General features: G+C 37.6%; 1 protein-coding gene across 1 annotated transcript; it reads right to left on the reverse strand.

Annotated features, from left to right (window-relative positions):
- Nucleotides 1-1,663: 1,663 nt before the first annotated feature.
- Nucleotides 1,664-16,576, reverse strand: Fundc2 (FUN14 domain containing 2). The gene is made up of 5 exons (XM_015507531.2): nucleotides 16,364-16,576; nucleotides 13,179-13,329; nucleotides 9,160-9,235; nucleotides 4,129-4,260; nucleotides 1,664-2,740 (listed from the first exon to the last, which is right to left on the reverse strand). Exons 1-5 carry the CDS (start codon nucleotides 16,491-16,493, stop codon nucleotides 2,663-2,665), a joined length of 567 nt encoding a protein of 188 aa, XP_015363017.1. The 5' UTR covers nucleotides 16,494-16,576; the 3' UTR covers nucleotides 1,664-2,662.
- Between the last annotated feature and the right edge of the window lie 1,667 nt (nucleotides 16,577-18,243).

The raw sequence follows: 18,243 nt of genomic DNA on the forward strand, positions 1-18,243 counted from the left end.
CCCTGACCGCTAACCTCACTCCTCTGACTCTGGGGACAACTTCAGCAAAGAGACAAATGTTACAGCTCCGATCTAACAGGTCCCAAGTTTTCATCCTACCCTGTCCCATCCTGGGAGGGGCATTGGGTTGGAGGGCTGCCAGAGTAGTGAAAATGCAGTGCAGAGCTGTAGTGACCTGGGAGAGGGCAGAACGTGCTGGAGGTGCTGAAGGGCACAAATGGGGAAAGGGCTCTCTCAAGCCCCAGGACAAGGAGTTTTCACTACATGGGTCCACAAACTTGAAGATTCAAGGATAATGTTCAGACATACCCACCAGCAGGAGGTGCCAAAACCCCAAACACATCCAAAACAAGTTTATCTGGCCATACATGTAGACAATGCTCACCGTAAACACCAAAACCAGAGACCCTGGCATCAGAAAAAAGATGTAGGGAATAAGGGAAGAACTTACATATATAATTATCGGAACTGTTAGCAATAAATACACTCCAAGCAAAAATAAAGGAGGACCTATAAATTAAAGAGACTTACACCATCCAAAGGCAATATGGACCTTAAATTTTGATTTGAACTAAATGTGAAACACTTTTGAGATGAGGAAATATTGAACCAGATATTTGACATTAGAGAATTATTGATTTTTGACTTGATAATAAGGTATTGTACTTATGATTTTAAAAAGTACTTACCTTTTAACAATATATACTGAAATACAATAAAATGATTATTTGGTATTTGTTTTACAATAATTGGTTAGTTAAAATTTCATGGTGGTTTTACATGGGTGATAGATACATGGGGAAGTCAGTGTATTCTCTAATTTTATGTGTGCTTGAAAATTTCCATAATAAAAAGTGAAAATAATTTTTAAGTTCATGGAAAAAATATGTAGCAGAGAGGTGCTCATACCATTATGATTCAATGATTCATACATATTGCAAGCAAAATAACTTTGTTGCCTTAAATGTTACTGTAATTTAATGAGGAAAATGCAAATAGGTGAATTCTATAAAGTTCTACACATCCACTGGTAGTTTCAATTTTCAGATTCAATGCATCATTCTCAAGATAGGTTAAAAAGCAAACTTTTTTTTTTGTAGTGGTGCTGAGGATTTAACCCAGGGCCTTGTACATGCTAGGCAAGCACTCTACCAACTGAGCTATATCCCCATTTTGACATGGATTGACTGCAAGTTTTAAGATTTACATTTGAGTAAAACTAACCTTTAATAGTAAGTTTTTGTTCTAGAAGGTTAAAATTCATATATTCAGCAAATACTCAGAACTTATTAAGTGCTAGGCCCTGTGACATAAAGATGAAGACAATGGAGAAGAAGAACATGCTGACAGGTACTGAAGGGCACAAATGGGGAAAGGGCTCTCAAGGCCTGGGACAAGGAGTTTTCACTTACCATCCAAAGCTGATATTCTAGTTGGAATTACAACAAAATGTGTTTAGTGTGTGTAAATTTTTAAAGAATAATTCTGAGAAATGGAGGAGTGTCATCAAGTGACACAGACTTCACTTGATGACAGAAATAATTCATTTCATGTGTGCTATCATTATTTTTCTTAATTCTGAATGTCTGAAATGTTGCTTATTTAAAATTCTGGTTTAAGAGATATGAAAAATTGTGCTGTATACATGTAATAAGAATTGTAATGCATTCCACTGTCATTTATTTTTAAAAAATCAACAAAAAATAAATAAATAAAATAAAATTCTGGATTAAATGCTGCATTTCATACAAACTGGATAAAGAAATAGAATTGACAACGAGGATCTATGGCTACCCCTAGTGCTGTGACACAGGAATAATACTTCACATTTCAAAGCACAAAGCCTTTTCTATGAAATAAAAATCCAAGTGCTTCTTCCTTCTCCTATCTAAATCATTCATTTTACCATAAATCAAATCTTTGGAAATAGCCATGAAATGCATTATCTGATACGGTGGAAAACATTCCTGAATAGTATCTTAATGTTCCTAAATGATTTCTCTGACCACCCAACAATGTATTTCTAACAGCTGGTTTCCCTAAGAGATCTTCCTACCAAATACAATACCTTCAGTACAGCATATACCCTTTAGCATAAGTTCATTTCATATTCAGATTTCTGTCATTTATCATTCTTAGACTGCCATTTTTGTCAGAATAATTATAACAGGTTTAAATAGCTTCTCTTTCTGTAATCTAAAACCAACTAGAAATAAAATACACACCAAGATACCAAAATCTTTCATGCTTAAAGGCAAATGTATTCACTTCCTTCCCATGCAGCACATGAGGTAACTATCTGCTTCTTTTCCAAATCAAGTGTGGGACAACCTTTGAGGACCCATTCATGGCAAATGATCTTGCAATGTATTCTGGTAAGTATTTTATAAGGGAAAGGACATTTTTGCTGACCTACAGATTGACCAAGTGGGGAGTATACTGGGTGGAGAGCTAATGTCTAATGTCTCTTCCATCACCATCAAGCTCACAGCAGGCAGGGCTTGTATTAACTTGTACCAACAGATGCCTATAGAAGCCAATTCCGGTTTGACACAACAGGGAGGAAGGCATGGGAGAACAGGAGAGACCTGATGTCCTATGATGGAGTGTAGAGGCTGCTGATTAGAAAAAAATCAGAACAATGGAAGTGAAGTTGTCCTCCTTAGGATGCCATGCCAAGCAAAAAGCCTCCAAAAAATCCTCCAGTCACTAGAACATTCTTCTTCACAAATGACACAACCTGTGAATAAAAGATTTGGCACAATGAGTAAGTTAGATGCTAAGAATGTTAATGTTAGGAATCATTTCAATTACTGTTGTTGATTAACAAGTGAGGTCCTTATTTCCTTAAACTGCCAAAGATTCCCACCATTCACCTACCTTCCTACAAAAGCGCCCATTCATCTGAGGCTCAGAACATACACTTAGGCACCCTTTATGGCTCCTTTGTCTATGTGCTAGCAATCTCCTGACCACTTTCCTTAATACATCCTAATCATTTCTTGAACTCCAATGCAGTAGCTTTATCTGCCAACCATACAAGGGACTCACATCTTGGCATTCCCCATCATTCTGCCATTCTATCCTTTTTGAACCAGTTTCCAAACCATCTGGTGTCCCCTCACTGCCACAATGCCTATGTCTTCCTGCCTCATTTCTGCTCTGGTGCCTAACTCTTCCTAGATCTCATTTCCCTAAACAAAGCACTTAAAATAACTGCATTCATTTACTACTTTTACTTTATTTCTACTCATTCTTCAACTTGCTAGTTTTGCTTTTAACTCCACCAGCAAACTAAAACTCTTCTTAATGAAGTCATCTTATTGCTAAAAACTGAAGTTATCATCTTCACCCTGCTTCCTAAATCAGACCACAAGTTGTATGATTCCCCATAGATATCCACCTCTGCCACACTCCACTATGGGTCAAAGTACCAACTGTCCCTTTAATGCTAGCCAATATAATTTAACCTGGCTTTTTGCAGTAGATCAGGGGTCAGAGAACTACAGCCCATGGTCCATATCTATTCTGCTATTTTAAATAAAGTTTTACTGCAACACAGCCACATCCCCTTGTTTATATATCATCTATGGCTACTTTCACCCTACATAGTGGAGTTGAGTATTTGTGACAAAGACCATATGAGCAACAAAGCTGAAAATACCATCTGGCCCTTTACAGAAAAAGTCTGTCAACCCCTCAGCTACTTACCTACTATTTACATGTAGAACAAGCAGAGTATAGATGTTTCAGACATAAGCAGGCATGGAAATAAATGTAACTCAAAATGATCACACTGAAAATACATCCTTTAACATCCACTGTGGTGCCCCCATGTCTACACATCCGAGTTAACTACAAGTACTATCTATATCACTTTGTACTTTCACTGACTGAAAAAGGTCAACAAATACTTCAATTATGTAGCTTTAAAAAATGCCTCTGAAATGAAGATATTCCAACTAAGGCTTAACTACACAATAAAGCTCTTGTCTCATTACTCCAAATTCTTTTTAAGTTTTAAGCCTTATCCATCTCTGAGATACTGGCATATCTATCTACCCCATTTTATACATACAAAACTGTCTATATCCTTTGTATACTGTATTTGAACAAAACAATTCTCACCTCCTCAGCTTTACTCTTGACCTCAGTTGGTATTTGATTGCTCTTACGAATCTTCAGCTGTTCTTTGGCTTTTTTCATGTCCTTTTCTACTCGCTGCCAATCAACTTTAATGTACCCAGTATGGTTTGCAAGCTATAGTTTGAACAATGACAAAACAAACATAAGCTCGTTATTCCTTTTTCTCAGAATAAATTACTTTCCATTTTTTCAGACAGCTGCTCAAGTTATTTGTGGGATGACATTCACTCAACATCTCTTTAGCATCGACCCTATATGAAATGTCCTATGTTTGGTACTAGAAATAGGCCCTCAATAGGCCGGTACGCAATGGCACATGCCTGTAATCCCTGAGGCTCGGGAGGCTGAGACAGTAGGATCATGAGTTAAAAGCCAGCTTTAGCAAAAAGCAAGGTGCTATGCAACTCAGTGAGACCCTGTCTCTAAATAAAATACAAAATAGGGCTGAGGATGTGGCTCACTGGTCGAATGCCCCTGAGTTCAATCTCCAGTACTCCCCCACCAAAAAAAAGAAATAGGTCCTCAGTAACTGCTGGCAATTTTTTTTTTTACTTATATTCTTGTCCCTTTACAGTTTTAAGTTAGCTTAAAAACTAAGATGAAAAAATGAAAATCAATGTTGACAGGTGTGTGAAAACAACTCTTAAAAATTTTTTATTGGTATGCTATACATAAAAGTGGGATTCATTGTTACACATTCATATATGCACAGAATATAATAATATAATTTAGTAAGTTTTATTCCCTAGTGCCTCTCCTTGATCTCCCTTCCTCTTTCCTCTTGGTCTCCTATTTAGTGAAAACAATTTTTTTAAAAATATTTTTTTTAATTTATACATTGACACAATATCTTTATTTTGTTTATTTATTTTTATGTGGTGCTGAGAATCGAACCCAGGGTCTCTCACATGTGAGGCGAGTGTGCTACCACTGAGCCACAACCCCAGCCCCACAATTTTATCAAAGAATTGTAAATAGGATAAAATTAATTCAACTATGTAGTTGTCTGATGGGTTAGTTTCTTTCAAGGAATGAAGACAATGACTGTAGCTATCCCCAACAATATCATTTCTGTTTATCAAATTTTTTATATGTCATCTAAAACTGAAACTCTTCACCCTTCTAATGTTTCCTCCAGCTGCTTATTTTCTTCTCATCCCTATTTAATGATACCACCAGCCAACCTAGTCACCCAAACAGGCTGGAGAAAATATATGCACTATCACAAAACATTAATACTCATAAAATATTCTTTTAGAGATTAGTTAAAAAAAAAAAAACACTTGAAAAATCCACAAAGATAATTCACAAAATAAGATGGCAAAAAAGGAAAAAATTCAACTTCACAAATAATGAAGGAAATTAAAATTAAAATAACAAGTCAGCCACCTATAATTTTGCAGGGGGTATGGCTTACCAGGGATTGAACCCGGGAGCACTTTACCACTGAGCCACATTGCAAGCCCTTTTCATTTTTTGAGACAGAGTCTCACTAAATTGCTGAGGCTGGCTTTGAACTTGTGGATCTCCTGTCTCAACCTCCTGAGCTGTTGTGATTGCAGGCATGTGCCACAGTGCCTGGTGAGCTACTTACAATTTTTATCAGATTGGAGAAAATTATAAGATTGAAAATATCCTGTGTTAGTGAGGATGTGGAAAAGCAGACACTGTTATTATGTTCTGAGGGTGTTCACTGGAGACTTTAAAAATATTTTTTGGTGTTGTAGATGGACAGAATGCCTTATTTGTTTAGTTTCATATGGTGCTGAGGATCAAACCCAGCCTCACACATGCTAGGCAAGTGCTCTACCACTAAGCTACAGCCCCAGCCCCTCAGTGGACACTTTTAAGAGAATAACTTGGCATTATCTACCAACACTGAATCTCCATATGCTGTTATTTATATTATGGTAGGTTTACTTGTTATAGGCATAACTGGAAATAACTCACAAATCTATCAGTAGGTGAAAGGATAAACAAATTATGTCATGTTTATACAATAAATATTACTTAGTACTAAAAAGAATAAAGCTACTTATAGTAGCAACAGAGTTGAATATCAAAAATTGTATGCTAAATGAAGGCTCCAGTTCATTTCACCCAGTTCCTCCCACAGAATCCTCTTATTACACCAACAGAATACATAGAATAGCTATTTGAGGACTATAACAAGAAAAGAGCAGCACACAGATTGGAGAAGACCAGAATTCAAAGTACCACCAAATTTGTTATGTTTCCTGTTTTGTCTGCAGTCCCATCTGGCCTCTCCTTGAAGACATGAAAACATCTGACAAAATTCAATACACATTAATGATAAAACTCTCAGTGAAAGTAGAAATAGAGGGAAACTTCTTTAACTGGATAAAAAAACATCTACAAAACCTCTACAGCTAACATTGTAAAAAATGTTAAATAATGAATGCTGAGGCAAGGCAAAGAGTCCATCTCTCCATTTCTACTCAGCATCATGCCACAAGTGAAGTCATACTCAACGCAATAGACAAGAAAAAGTAGGAAGGCATCCAGATTGAAAAGGTAGAAGCCACAATATCCCTGTGTAGAGATATCTTTGTCTACACAGGGGATCTCAAAGAATTCAACAAAAACCCAGAAATTCCTCAAGTTAAAAAAGTGAGTTTAGCGAGGTCACAGGATACAAGATCAACATACAAAAGCAACTGAATTTCCCTATGATAGCAATTTGAACTGGAAATGGAAATTTTAAAATGATGTACAGTAGCTGCAAAAAATATTAAATACTACACATAAATCCAGCAAAAATGTACAGGGTCTATATGCTGAAAAACACAAAATGCAAAGAAAGAACTCAAAGACAATCCAAATACATGGAAAGGCATGCTGTGTATGTGAAACAAATTACCAGTAGGATTTTTATAGATATAAAGCAGGTTCTAAAATTTATATGGAAAGGAAAGGAACTAGAATCACCCAAATAATTTTGAAAAAGAGCAGAACTGGAAAAATCATACTACCTGATTTTAATATTTGCTATAATATTACAGCAGTCAAGACATAGTATGGTACTGAAGAAGAGAGACACATACAGATCAATGGACTAGAATAAAATGCATAGAAACAGACTACACAAATAAACAATGTTTTTTTTAACAAAAATGTAAAAGAGTTAATGGAGGTAGGTGAAGTGTCCCACAAGACCAAGCCACGACTATGAGATGTCTCTGTGCTCTCAACTTGCACAACTGTATAATGCACTGAAGGATTTTAAAAAACAAAACTGGGAAAAGAAGCACCTCTACTGACAAAGCATCATGATCCTCACTGCAAAGGAGAAACACTGAAGTCCAGTCCACCAGGGCAAACAGGAAATTGGATATGTTGATAAGTGGCACATTAATCAGTCATGGGTATTGTTGCTGTGTATTGACTGAAATCTGGCTGGAAAGCTGCAAGAAGTAACTGAAACAATTTTTAGCTTGGTGAAAAAACAAGAAGCAATTAAATTCACAAATACTATCAAGTAAAAATATCATTGTTCATATATGGTATATTTTTATACATAAAACCTCAAAAAATCTCATACAAATCAAATAAGAGGCATCAGCAAGGTGGTTGGCTATCAGGGTAACATAAAATATCAACTGCATTTCAACATATGAGTTAGAACATGCAATTTTAAAATTTTTATCATATACAAGAATGACTAGAGCTATAAGATATCTAGAAATAAAACCAAATCACAGGATGTACTAGAATGAAAAAAAGAGACAGACACAGAGGCTCAGCCAGCCCAGACCTTCCCCAGCCCTCTACTCATCTGATTCTAGCCACCATTTGCCATGATTGCCATGCCAACCATATGAGATCCTGAGCCACAGCACTCACCTTAACCCTTGCCAAACTCCTGACTTCTCATTATCCATGAGAGATAACAAAATGATTGTTGTCTGAAGCCATTAGGTTTGAAGGGGTATGTTACGCAGCAGTACTATACCTCAACCAAGCCCCAGCCAGTTACCAACTTTCTTCTTCCACACATTAAATTTTCACTTGACCTGTCTGGAAAACTCACTGCAATTATGATTCTTTTTTTTTTTTAAACCAGATAAGTACACTGTAGTTGGACACGATGCCTTTATTGTATTTATTTATTTATTTATTTATTTAATTTATTTATTTTTATGTGGTACTGAGGATTGAACCCAAGGCTCACACGTGCTAGATGAACGCTATACCGCTGAGCCACAATCCCAGTCCATGCAATTATGATTGTAGTACAGAACTTACCTTGCCAAAATTAAGGATGCCAATTCTTGGAGGAAACAAAGGGCTGTGAATTCAGATACCTGCATGTTCAACAAGTTATGGCTCCTACAGAGTAGCAGTTCTCACATACAGATGCACGTTAGCGTAATATTGCGGGTTTTAAATATTCTGCTATCAGGCCATGCCAACCTTCAATGAAATCAGACCTACTTACAAGCATCATTTTTTTTTTAAGTACAAGCTGATTACGATATGAAATCAAATTTGAACACCAATGCTATAGAACTACAAAATTAAATAGCGATTTTTTTGTTGTTTTTAGAGAAGCTATTCCCTATTTCTTTCCTTAGACTGAGAGAACCCACATTCACTGGTTCTGAAAACTGTGGGCTCTAACAGGGAGCTCAATGTCCCCAATGTTAAAGCTGAATATATTACCCTATGAGAATAAATTATATCACAGGGTACTTATGCTACATTGTGTATTTTTGAAATCACATGCATTTAATATTTCAGTAATTCTTAAGGAAGCTATAAAGAATATGTACTTCTGTCCTATGTTATGAGGAAATAAAATGTGAGTAGGACTTGATAAAATTTGACTCACATAGTTACTAGCATTTAAAATATTACATAAAAATAAGGTGTAAAAGCTATTCTAGCATAATATAGCCAGGACTTCACTACAACCCTTCACACAACATTCCTCAATGGGCATACACAGAATTTCCAGACATCTAGGAATATGCCACATATATATATACAGACCTGAAGGAGAAAAAATCCGCCTCCCACAGCTGTTGCAGCCAATTTTCCAACCTTCTGGAAGATGAAACCAGTGCACCTACAAGAACCAAACCAACATCAGATGAGGAGACATACTGTCGGATGTACACAAATATACATTTCTGATCATGGTCTTATTTTCCTTACCTTGAGATGATCTACCTCCTGCCTACCCCCTACAGAAAGGCAGTCCCAAAGGAAGCATGACATAAAGAAATAAAATCCTGACTGACTAAAAAGATGGAGGCAGAAGCAACACAGAAGAGAAATGTTGCTGGACTAGATTTGGGGACAGAGTGACAGCAGGGTAAAAAGGATAGAATTTTGTCCCAAAAGACTATTTGGACAATAAGTAGCATTTTTATGGTATGAAAAGAAGAAAGAGGACCATAGGAAAAGGTAGGTAAGGGGAGGGGAAAATATAATGCTATTTTGTAAATGCGGAATGTGAAATGTCCACGAATCTGAGTGGTTACCTCCAGTTGCCAGTTTAATATAACTATTTTATTTGTTTCTTTATTATTGTCTATCATTCTGCCTCCACCTTCATTAAGACATAAGCTTCAAGGGGGCAGAGATTTTGTCTAGCTACTGTGAATTGTGCTACAATGATCACTGTAGTGCAAACGTCTCTCTGACAGACTGATTTCATTTCCTTTGTATGTGTAACTAGTACTGGGATTGCTGAATCATATTGTTATTCTATGTTTAATACGTGAAGAACCTGCATATAGTTTGTACATGTAATTGTATAAATTAATGGGTTTCAATGTTGCACTGCCATCCATGTATATATCAAGCTTTCATCATGTCCTTCCCTTTTCCTCACTCTCCTTGACTGCCTTTTCACACCCTAATACTCCCTCTTCAACTTTAGGTTACCATTGTATGGTTATTTTTATTTATTTGACTTTTAGTTTCCTCCTATGAGAGAAAACATTTGCTAATTGTTTTTCTGTGAATGACTTATTAAACTTTTTTTAAAAAATATTTATTTATTTTTTAGTTTTTGGCGGACACAACATCTTTGTTTGTATGTGGTGCTGAGGATCCAACCCGGGCCGCAAGCATGCCAGGCGAGCGCGCTACTGCTTGAGCCACATCCCGAGCCCTGACTTATTAAACTTAACACAATGTCCCCAGTTCTAGGCAAATAGCAGGATTTTATTCTTTATGGCTGAATAATAGCCATCATGTTTATATAATGTATTTTTTACCATTCATCTACCACTGTGAATATACACCCTCTTTTCTTTATTCATTCATCTGTTGATGGCTTGTTGAGAGCCACAGCGGAAGGGGCCCCAGCAAACTTCCAGCTGCCAGCAACCAGCTGCCGGCTGATGATTGGCTCACAGCGGCCCCAGCAACATCTAGCTGATTGGCTCCTCTGCGGTGATGCTCATTGGGCTGTTTCCCTGCCCTTTCAGACCACGGAGCTGCTCATTGGGGGACTTTTTTGGCTCCGCCCACGTGACCCAGCCAATCGGCCTCAAGAACAGGAGGATGGTGGGAGGTGGAGAGAAGCTTGTGTGGGAGAGAGAGGCTTGTGGAAAGCCGGTGGTGGCAGTTGAGGCTCTGAGGGTTTTTCCTGAGAGGCTGTTTTGTTTGGCGTGTGTGGTTCTAAAAATAAAGTTAGTTTCTTTTGACAAGTGGCTCCTGATTGTGCCCAGCCAGACTGCGGCAATGGGTACCTGGACTATTTCCATATCATGTTATTTTTTGTGAATAGTACCCACAATACACATAGGTATGTAGATATCTCTTTGTATGCTGACTTCATATCCTTAGGCTATATATCCAGTAATGGTACAGCTGATCATATGGTAGTTCTATTTTCAGTTTTCTGTTTTCCATAATGTCTGTACAGTTACCAACAGACTATGTACCCTTTTCTCTACAGGACAGACAGCATTTTAACTTTGTCTTTTTGATGACAGCCATTCTAACTGAGGTTCATATGAGCATTGCTTGTAACAGTCAAAACAAGTCCAATACCAGTAATAGACTAGATAAATATACCATGCCATGTTCACACAATGCAACTATAAATACAAATGAAAATGAAGAAACTATAACTACATACAACATGGATGAATATACAAAACACTGATTGAATAAGGAAAAAAAAAGAACCAAAAAATACATACTGCTGGGGAGGCTGAGACAGGAGGATCGTGAGTTCAAAGCCAGCCTCAGCAACAGCGAGGCCCTAAGCAACTCAGTGAGATCCTGTGTCTAAATAAAATACAAAATAGAGCTGGGGATGTGGCTCAGTGGTCAAGTGCCCCTGAGTTCAATCCCTGGTACCAAAAGGGGAAAAAGAAAAAAAAGAAAAAGAAAAGAAAGGAAGTAACTCAACAATTATTCTTTAGTTATCTTTGAACTTGTGATCCTCTTAAGCTGCCACATTTTTAAAAAACATTTATTTTTTAGTTGTAGTTGGACATAATACCTTTATTTTATTTATTTATTTTTATGTTGTGCTGAGGATCAAACCCAGGGCCTCACACATGCTAGGCAAGCACTCTACTGCTGAGCCACAACCCCAGCCCCCACATTTTTTTTAACCTGAGTGGTTGTTACATAGTTTACTCTCTCATTTTTCTTTTTTTGCTATTAGAGATGTATTTATTCTCAACACAAAAAATGATAAATGTCTGAGGTAGCAGATATGCCAATTAGTATGATCTAATCATTACACATTGCATGTGTGTTGCAATGTCAAGTTGTATCCTATAAATATGCATAATTACTATGTGTCAATTAAAAATATAGATTGTAAATAAAAATAATAAAAGATCTAGTAATGTTCTGTAATATTATATTTACAAAGAAAAACAAAAACTGAAACATAAGAAAGTATCTTTGGTACACTCAGCCTTTCATATCTAAGAGTTCTCCACTTAGGGATTGAAAATATTTGAAAAAAAAATCTGTACTGAACATATACATACTTTTTTCCTTGTCATTATTCCATAAACCATAAAGAATAACAACTATTTATATAGTATGTGTATTATCTCAGGTATAAAAGTAATTTAGAAATTATTTAAAATATACATGAGGATGTACATAGGTTAAATGTGAATATCATTTTATATAAAAGAATTGAGCATCCATAGACTTTGATCCATGAGGGATCCTGGAATTAATCCCCCATACGAGTTGACTCCCTATTTATGAAAATGAACGCTTACCATGTACACTGTTCTATAGTTGTGTTAGATTGTATAAGAAGATTTTTCAAATATAAAGAGTTTCTGAAATTGAAGGATTCAATATACACTTACTAAATTTCCTATTAACACGAAAGGGAGGGGGATAAGAAAAGGTAAGACAGACAGTGGAATGAATCCAAAATAATTTTTCTATGTACTTATATATTAACACACCATAGTGAATCCCACCATCATTTACATCCTTAAGAATGGTGGTTGCTAGGCACATGGTGGTGCTTGCCTGTAAGCCCAGTGGCTCAGGAGGCTGAGGCAGGAGGATCATGAGTTCAAAGCCAGCCTCAGCAACATGAAGATACTAGGTAACTGAATGAGACCTTGTTTCTAAATAAAATACAAACTAGGGCTGGGAATGTGGCTCAGTGGTTGAGTGCCCATGAGTTCAATCCCCAGTACACCCCCCCAAAAAAACAACTGGGTCCTAACTAGAATAAGATATATTCCATGGTTGTAAGTTATAACATAATTATATTGTCATATATAAAAGTAAAAGAACATATATATACATACATATGACAAATGAAAACATAATTTGTGTCACATTATCATCTGACAGCTAATAAATGGTTAGCTCCTTGTTGTATCAATAGCTATATTGCCTTGGGCAAATGAATCTTTCTGAGCCTCAGTTTCTGTAAAATTTCAGAGGCTGACCAATTTTGCCAAAGTCAAGTGTGCTTTCATTAATTAGAGAAGATGGTTCCTATAACTGCAATACTAAATCATGCACAAAAGACACTGGATATCTTTCACATCACTTACCATCCAGTGACACCTCCAATTAACAGCTGGGTTGCCACGCTATACTTTTCAGCTGAAGGCCCAGATTCCTGCCCAAACAGTTTACGCCACCATGGTTGCTTTTTAGCAAATTCTGCAAGGTCCAGCGACTCAAAATTTCCCTCAAAGCTACCTACAAGAATTAACATACAAAATAAGAAAATATTCATTTTAAAGTGAATCACTACCATTTTAAACTAGATTAAGAGATCTTTGTTTTGTTTTTGTAACTGATAAACTGGTTCAAAAATTTATATGAAAGTGCACAAGGACAGAATAGTGTTTTGGTTACTATGGCTGTACAATAAATTACCATAAACTGGGCATAGTAGTGCATTCCTGTAATCCCAGCAGCTTGGGAGGCTCAGACAGGAGGATCGCAAATTCAAAGTCAGCCTCAAAAACTTAGGGGGGAAGTAAGCAATTTAGCAAGGCTTTGTGTCAAATTTTAAAAATGAAAATTAAAAAGGTAGGGATGTGGCTCAGTGGTTAAACCTCCTGAGGTCAATCCCTGATACAAAAGAAAACAAACAAAACACATACAGAACTATAACCATTTATTATGCTCTCAGATTCTATGGGTCAGACTTTCAGCCATGCCATTAAGACTTGTCTCTTGTTTTGTGAGGTCTGATATTTTAGCTAGGAAAGTTTGTTGCTAAGTGCTCTTAAACTTGTGAGACTCCTGCCTCAACTTTTTGAGTAGCTGGGATTACTGGCCTGTGCCACCATGGAACCTGAAAAGAAGAAAATTTAAGGAATTTCAAAACTTATTGTAAGGGCGCACTACAATTTACAACTACCCAATTTCAAGATTTATAAAAGTGTAGTATTCAATACCCTGTTGAACTGATCTAAGGATACACAAATATACCAGTGAAAGAGAACACCACATCCAGAAATAGATTCACACATTCTGTCATATGATTTTTAGTAACAAAGAACCAAGGTAAGTCAATGGGATAGAGTGAGTTTTCTTAACAAATTGTGTTAGACCTAGTAAATATTAATATTTAAAAACCAAAAGGATTTTAAGTTGTAGTTTGTACCATATATAAAATAAAAATTCAAGAACTAATTGAAGGCTGGGCATAGTGGCACATGCCTGTAATTCCAACAATTTGGGAGAGTGAGGTAGGCAGATTAGAAGTTCAAGGCCAGCTTCATCAAGTTAGGGAGACCTGTCTGAAAATAAAAAGTAAAAAGGGTAGTGATGTTGGTCAGTGGTAGGTTATCCTTTGGTTTTATTTTCAGTAGTGAAAAAAAATTAATTTAGGATAGACTGTATATCACAATTTAGCAGAGCCATAATATGGATGAGTGAAGAAGCAGATCCTGTAAGATTTTAACAGTAATTAAATTTGTGTAATATAACAAGAAAACATTACTGTTTAAGAAGAAATGATCAGTGAAAATGAATGAGTTTTGAGGTTTTCTTACAATGTGTTTTTACCAAGCTCCTAAGGTCAATAATTAGTTCTAGTTAAAAGGGGGATAAAGGGGCTGGGGTTGTGGTTCAGTGGTAGAGTGCTCATGTAGCATGTGTGAGGCCCTGGGTTTGATCCTCAGCACCACATAAAAATAAATAAATAAAGGTATTGTGTCCAAATACAACTAAAACATATATATTAAAATAAATAAATAAAGGTATCACGTCCATCTAAAACTAAAAAAATCTTTTTTAATTTCTTGTCTTCTAGTTTTGTATATAACTCTTCCCAAACTAAAATCAACTTGTTATAATTCACAAAACTCTTTGATTTTAATCAGGGAAAATTTTTTAAAAAATGTTTAAAAATGGGGGGGATTAAATTAGGGAACTGTGGGTTTTATCTAATTTCTTTTAGTCATTCATGAAACATGGCTATTCATCAAATAGTAGCCATGTTTATTATCATGTGATCATCAGCATGACAAAGATTGTAATGTGTGTGAACCTCAAAATTTTTCACTTTAGGTGTGGTGGCACATGCCTGTAATCTCAGTGGCTCAGGAGGCTTGAGGCAGGACGATCACGAGTTCAAAGTGAGCCTCAGCAACTTAGGAAGGTACTAAACAACTTAGTGAGACTCTATCTGTAAATAACATACAAAATAGGGCTGGGTATGTGGCTCAGTGGTTGAGTGTCCCTGAGTTCAATTCCCAGTATCCCCCTTTTAAAAATCTCACAAAAAAAAAAAAAAAAAATTCACAAAAGCATCCCTAAGTAGCATTATCTGATCAAGGTGTACATTTTAAGTGAGTGCCTGCAGTTTGTTTTGCAAGACAACAATGGTTAGATTGTATATTCCAATTGCTTGGAGTCACCTAAATTAAGTGGTGTTGAAAAATGCTTAATTATTGGCTTTGGGTAGGAATTCATTTACAGTACATACCAATTTCTATGGTGCATTTGTTGAGCATAAATTGTGACATCACTGAAACCAGTACTGGGAAGAAATGCACATATAAAATAGATGTAAATTACTGAAGGGGCATAGATAACTGTAAAATATGGTAAATAATGAGATGATGAGGTTTGAGTACTTTCATTTTAATACAGTATCCCCAATTTCTTTTTCCTAAGAAACACGGTCTTGCTAAATTGTGAGGCTGGCTTTGAACCTGCAATGCTCCTGCTTCAGTGTCCCGAGTCCCTGGGATTATAGTCGCGCACCACCAAGCCCTGTTACTGCAAATGATGTTAAGGTCAGGTCCCTGTTAGTAAATTGACTAAATGGAGTATTTGAAAGTAATATGTCATATGTGGTTCTTTTTTGAAAAACCATAAATAACGCAGATGGGGAGCCCAGAATGAGAATGACACCCGCCCAACATTTAATATGAACGTCCAAAGGGACAAAGAGGCTATTCTCGAGGGAATGGAACGCTTCCGACAACAGGGACGGAATGTCTCCAGGACTCAGCAGTTGGGAGCGGTACCGGAAGCCTGCATGAGCTCGCCACGAAAACAACATCCCAGGCAGTTCAGCCCCAGCCCAGCGCGTGACCTTGGCCGGACTTTGGAGTGACTGGGCCAGGGGAGGGTCACGGCGCCTTATCCTTCCCCTTGCCACTAGGGTCCCCTGGGGAGCTCGTCACGGACTGGCAGGCGCGGAGCCCTCCCACTTCCCAAGCCCTGGAAGGCGGCTCCCCACGGCGCAGCTCGCGCGCGCTCCAGCCCTTACCTTGACTGGACGCAGCCATTTCGGCGAGCACTTCTCGCGAGGCCACTCGCAGAGGATCGGCGCGGCAGGACACGGAGTACCGCGCTGGTGTGGTTAGCAAGCTTCCGGCACGTGGGGCAGATGTTTCCATTCCCACGGCGGCAGCGGAAGAGGGCGGGCTAGGCGCGGCAGCACCTGCCCGCCCCCTTAACAGCTGCGTCACAAGGCTCTGCGGTCGGCGTCACAAGCCCCATAGCCCCGCCCAAATGACTTGCGCAGATACTCTTGCTCTGGTAACCACCACGCTACCCTTCCCTAATAAGAATATTTCACCCGAAACTGGACGTGGTTATAAAAAAGGCTGGGGATGTGGCTCTGTGGTAAAGCACTTTGGGTTCAATTCCCAGTACCCCCGCCCCCCATTTTTTTTTCACCTAAAGCCGTGCTCGTCTAGTTTGTAATCACTGACCACATATCTGCTCGATATATCATCTCCTCAGATATGCCCACAACTGTTTCAAGGTGGAAAACACAATTTACACATTTAAAACATTCCAATCACAATATACTTATGTGTCTTAACTACTACTTATTGTCTCTTTCTATTTTTCTTTGCTGTGCACCCGCTGCGTACAACAATCTCTGTTTAGGACAAATGGGTATTGGCATTAAGAAAACACTTTAACCTCCCTCTGCCTCAGTTGTTTAGGTGTACCCGTTTGACGATGTTATCTGAGGATGAAATCAGTAAGTGCTAAACACCTGGCACACCCTATATTGTGAGTACATGTCTACTTTTTTTGTCGTTCCCATTAAACTGTGACCCTCAGATGACACCAACAGGGTTTATTCATTTCCGGGGCAGAAAACTTTACCACACTAATTAGGAGCATGATTTCTAGAGCTCAATTATATATATTTCAATACTACAGCTTAAAAACTGTGTGACCACGACCAAGTTCCCGAACCCCTTTCTGCTTGGTTGCACTGCCCCAGAAATGAACACAAGAATAGCAGATATGTTAGAAATTACTTACATCGATTTCCTGCATATACTACCTGCCAGCTATTATCTTTGCATGCCGGTTCCTGGAAATGGGAGGTCTCACCAAATGTCTATCAAACAGATTTTTCTCGCTACTTGTTTTGCACGCTAGACAAAAGCTCAACAATTACTCAATAAGCATTCTCATTCATGCAGAAGTGGACTAAATGATAACATTTCTTATAGCTGAAAAACTTTCTTTACCTTAGCTCCTGCACTTTGAGACATTTAGGAAGGCACTCAATCCCTCTAATACATATTAACCTGAGTACACTCTCTGTTTGACCTCAGCATAGCTACATTTTGAAGTAAGGAGATATATCCTATACCTGAACCAAACAAATACATCAGATAACAAGACCACATAATAAATAAACAAAATCAATGACACATACTCATGAATACTTTTAAGAAAAATGAAGCTGACAGACTTATTCAGTAACAGTGAACATCTCAACCATGTAATTTTGATGGTCCCATTTCAAACCTCACAGGCAAAATTTGAGCCAAAACTCAAAGGAAATATAGGAATGGAATCACATGAAGATACAGAGAAAGGTGTTTAATGTAAAGGAAATACTATACTGTAGGCCATGAGACATTTCATGCCTCTAGGAAAAAGCAAGGAGGACAGCATAGCAAGAGCAAGCTCAGATTTTAAAAAAGTACATAAAAGCAACATGCAGACAATGTGAGATGCTTTAGGCCATGGTAAAGTTATACAATTTTTAAAATACTTATTTTTAGGTGTAGATGAACGCAACACAATACCTTTATTTTTATGTGGTGCTGAGGGTTGAACCTGGGCCCCTCTTGTGCTAGGTGAGCGCTCTACCACTAAGCCACAATCCCAGTC

This window comes from Marmota marmota, unplaced genomic scaffold (assembly GCF_001458135.2).
Source record: "Marmota marmota marmota unplaced genomic scaffold, marMar, whole genome shotgun sequence".
In the NCBI taxonomy this organism is placed as follows: Eukaryota; Metazoa; Chordata; class Mammalia; order Rodentia; family Sciuridae; genus Marmota; species Marmota marmota.

Excerpts from the sequence above, each read along its gene's own strand:
- Fundc2 (XM_015507531.2), bottom strand. The coding sequence starts at position 16,493 with ATGGAAACATCTGCCCCACGTGCCGGAAGCTTGCTAACCACACCAGCG. Across the intron at positions 13,330-16,363 it reads AATGGCTGCGTCCAGTCAAG|GTAGCTTTGAGGGAAATTTT; the intron begins GTAAGGGCTGGA and ends TAATTCTTGTAG. Across the intron at positions 4,261-9,159 it reads GCGGATTTTTTCTCCTTCAG|CTTGCAAACCATACTGGGTA; the intron begins GTCTGTATATAT and ends TTCAAACTATAG.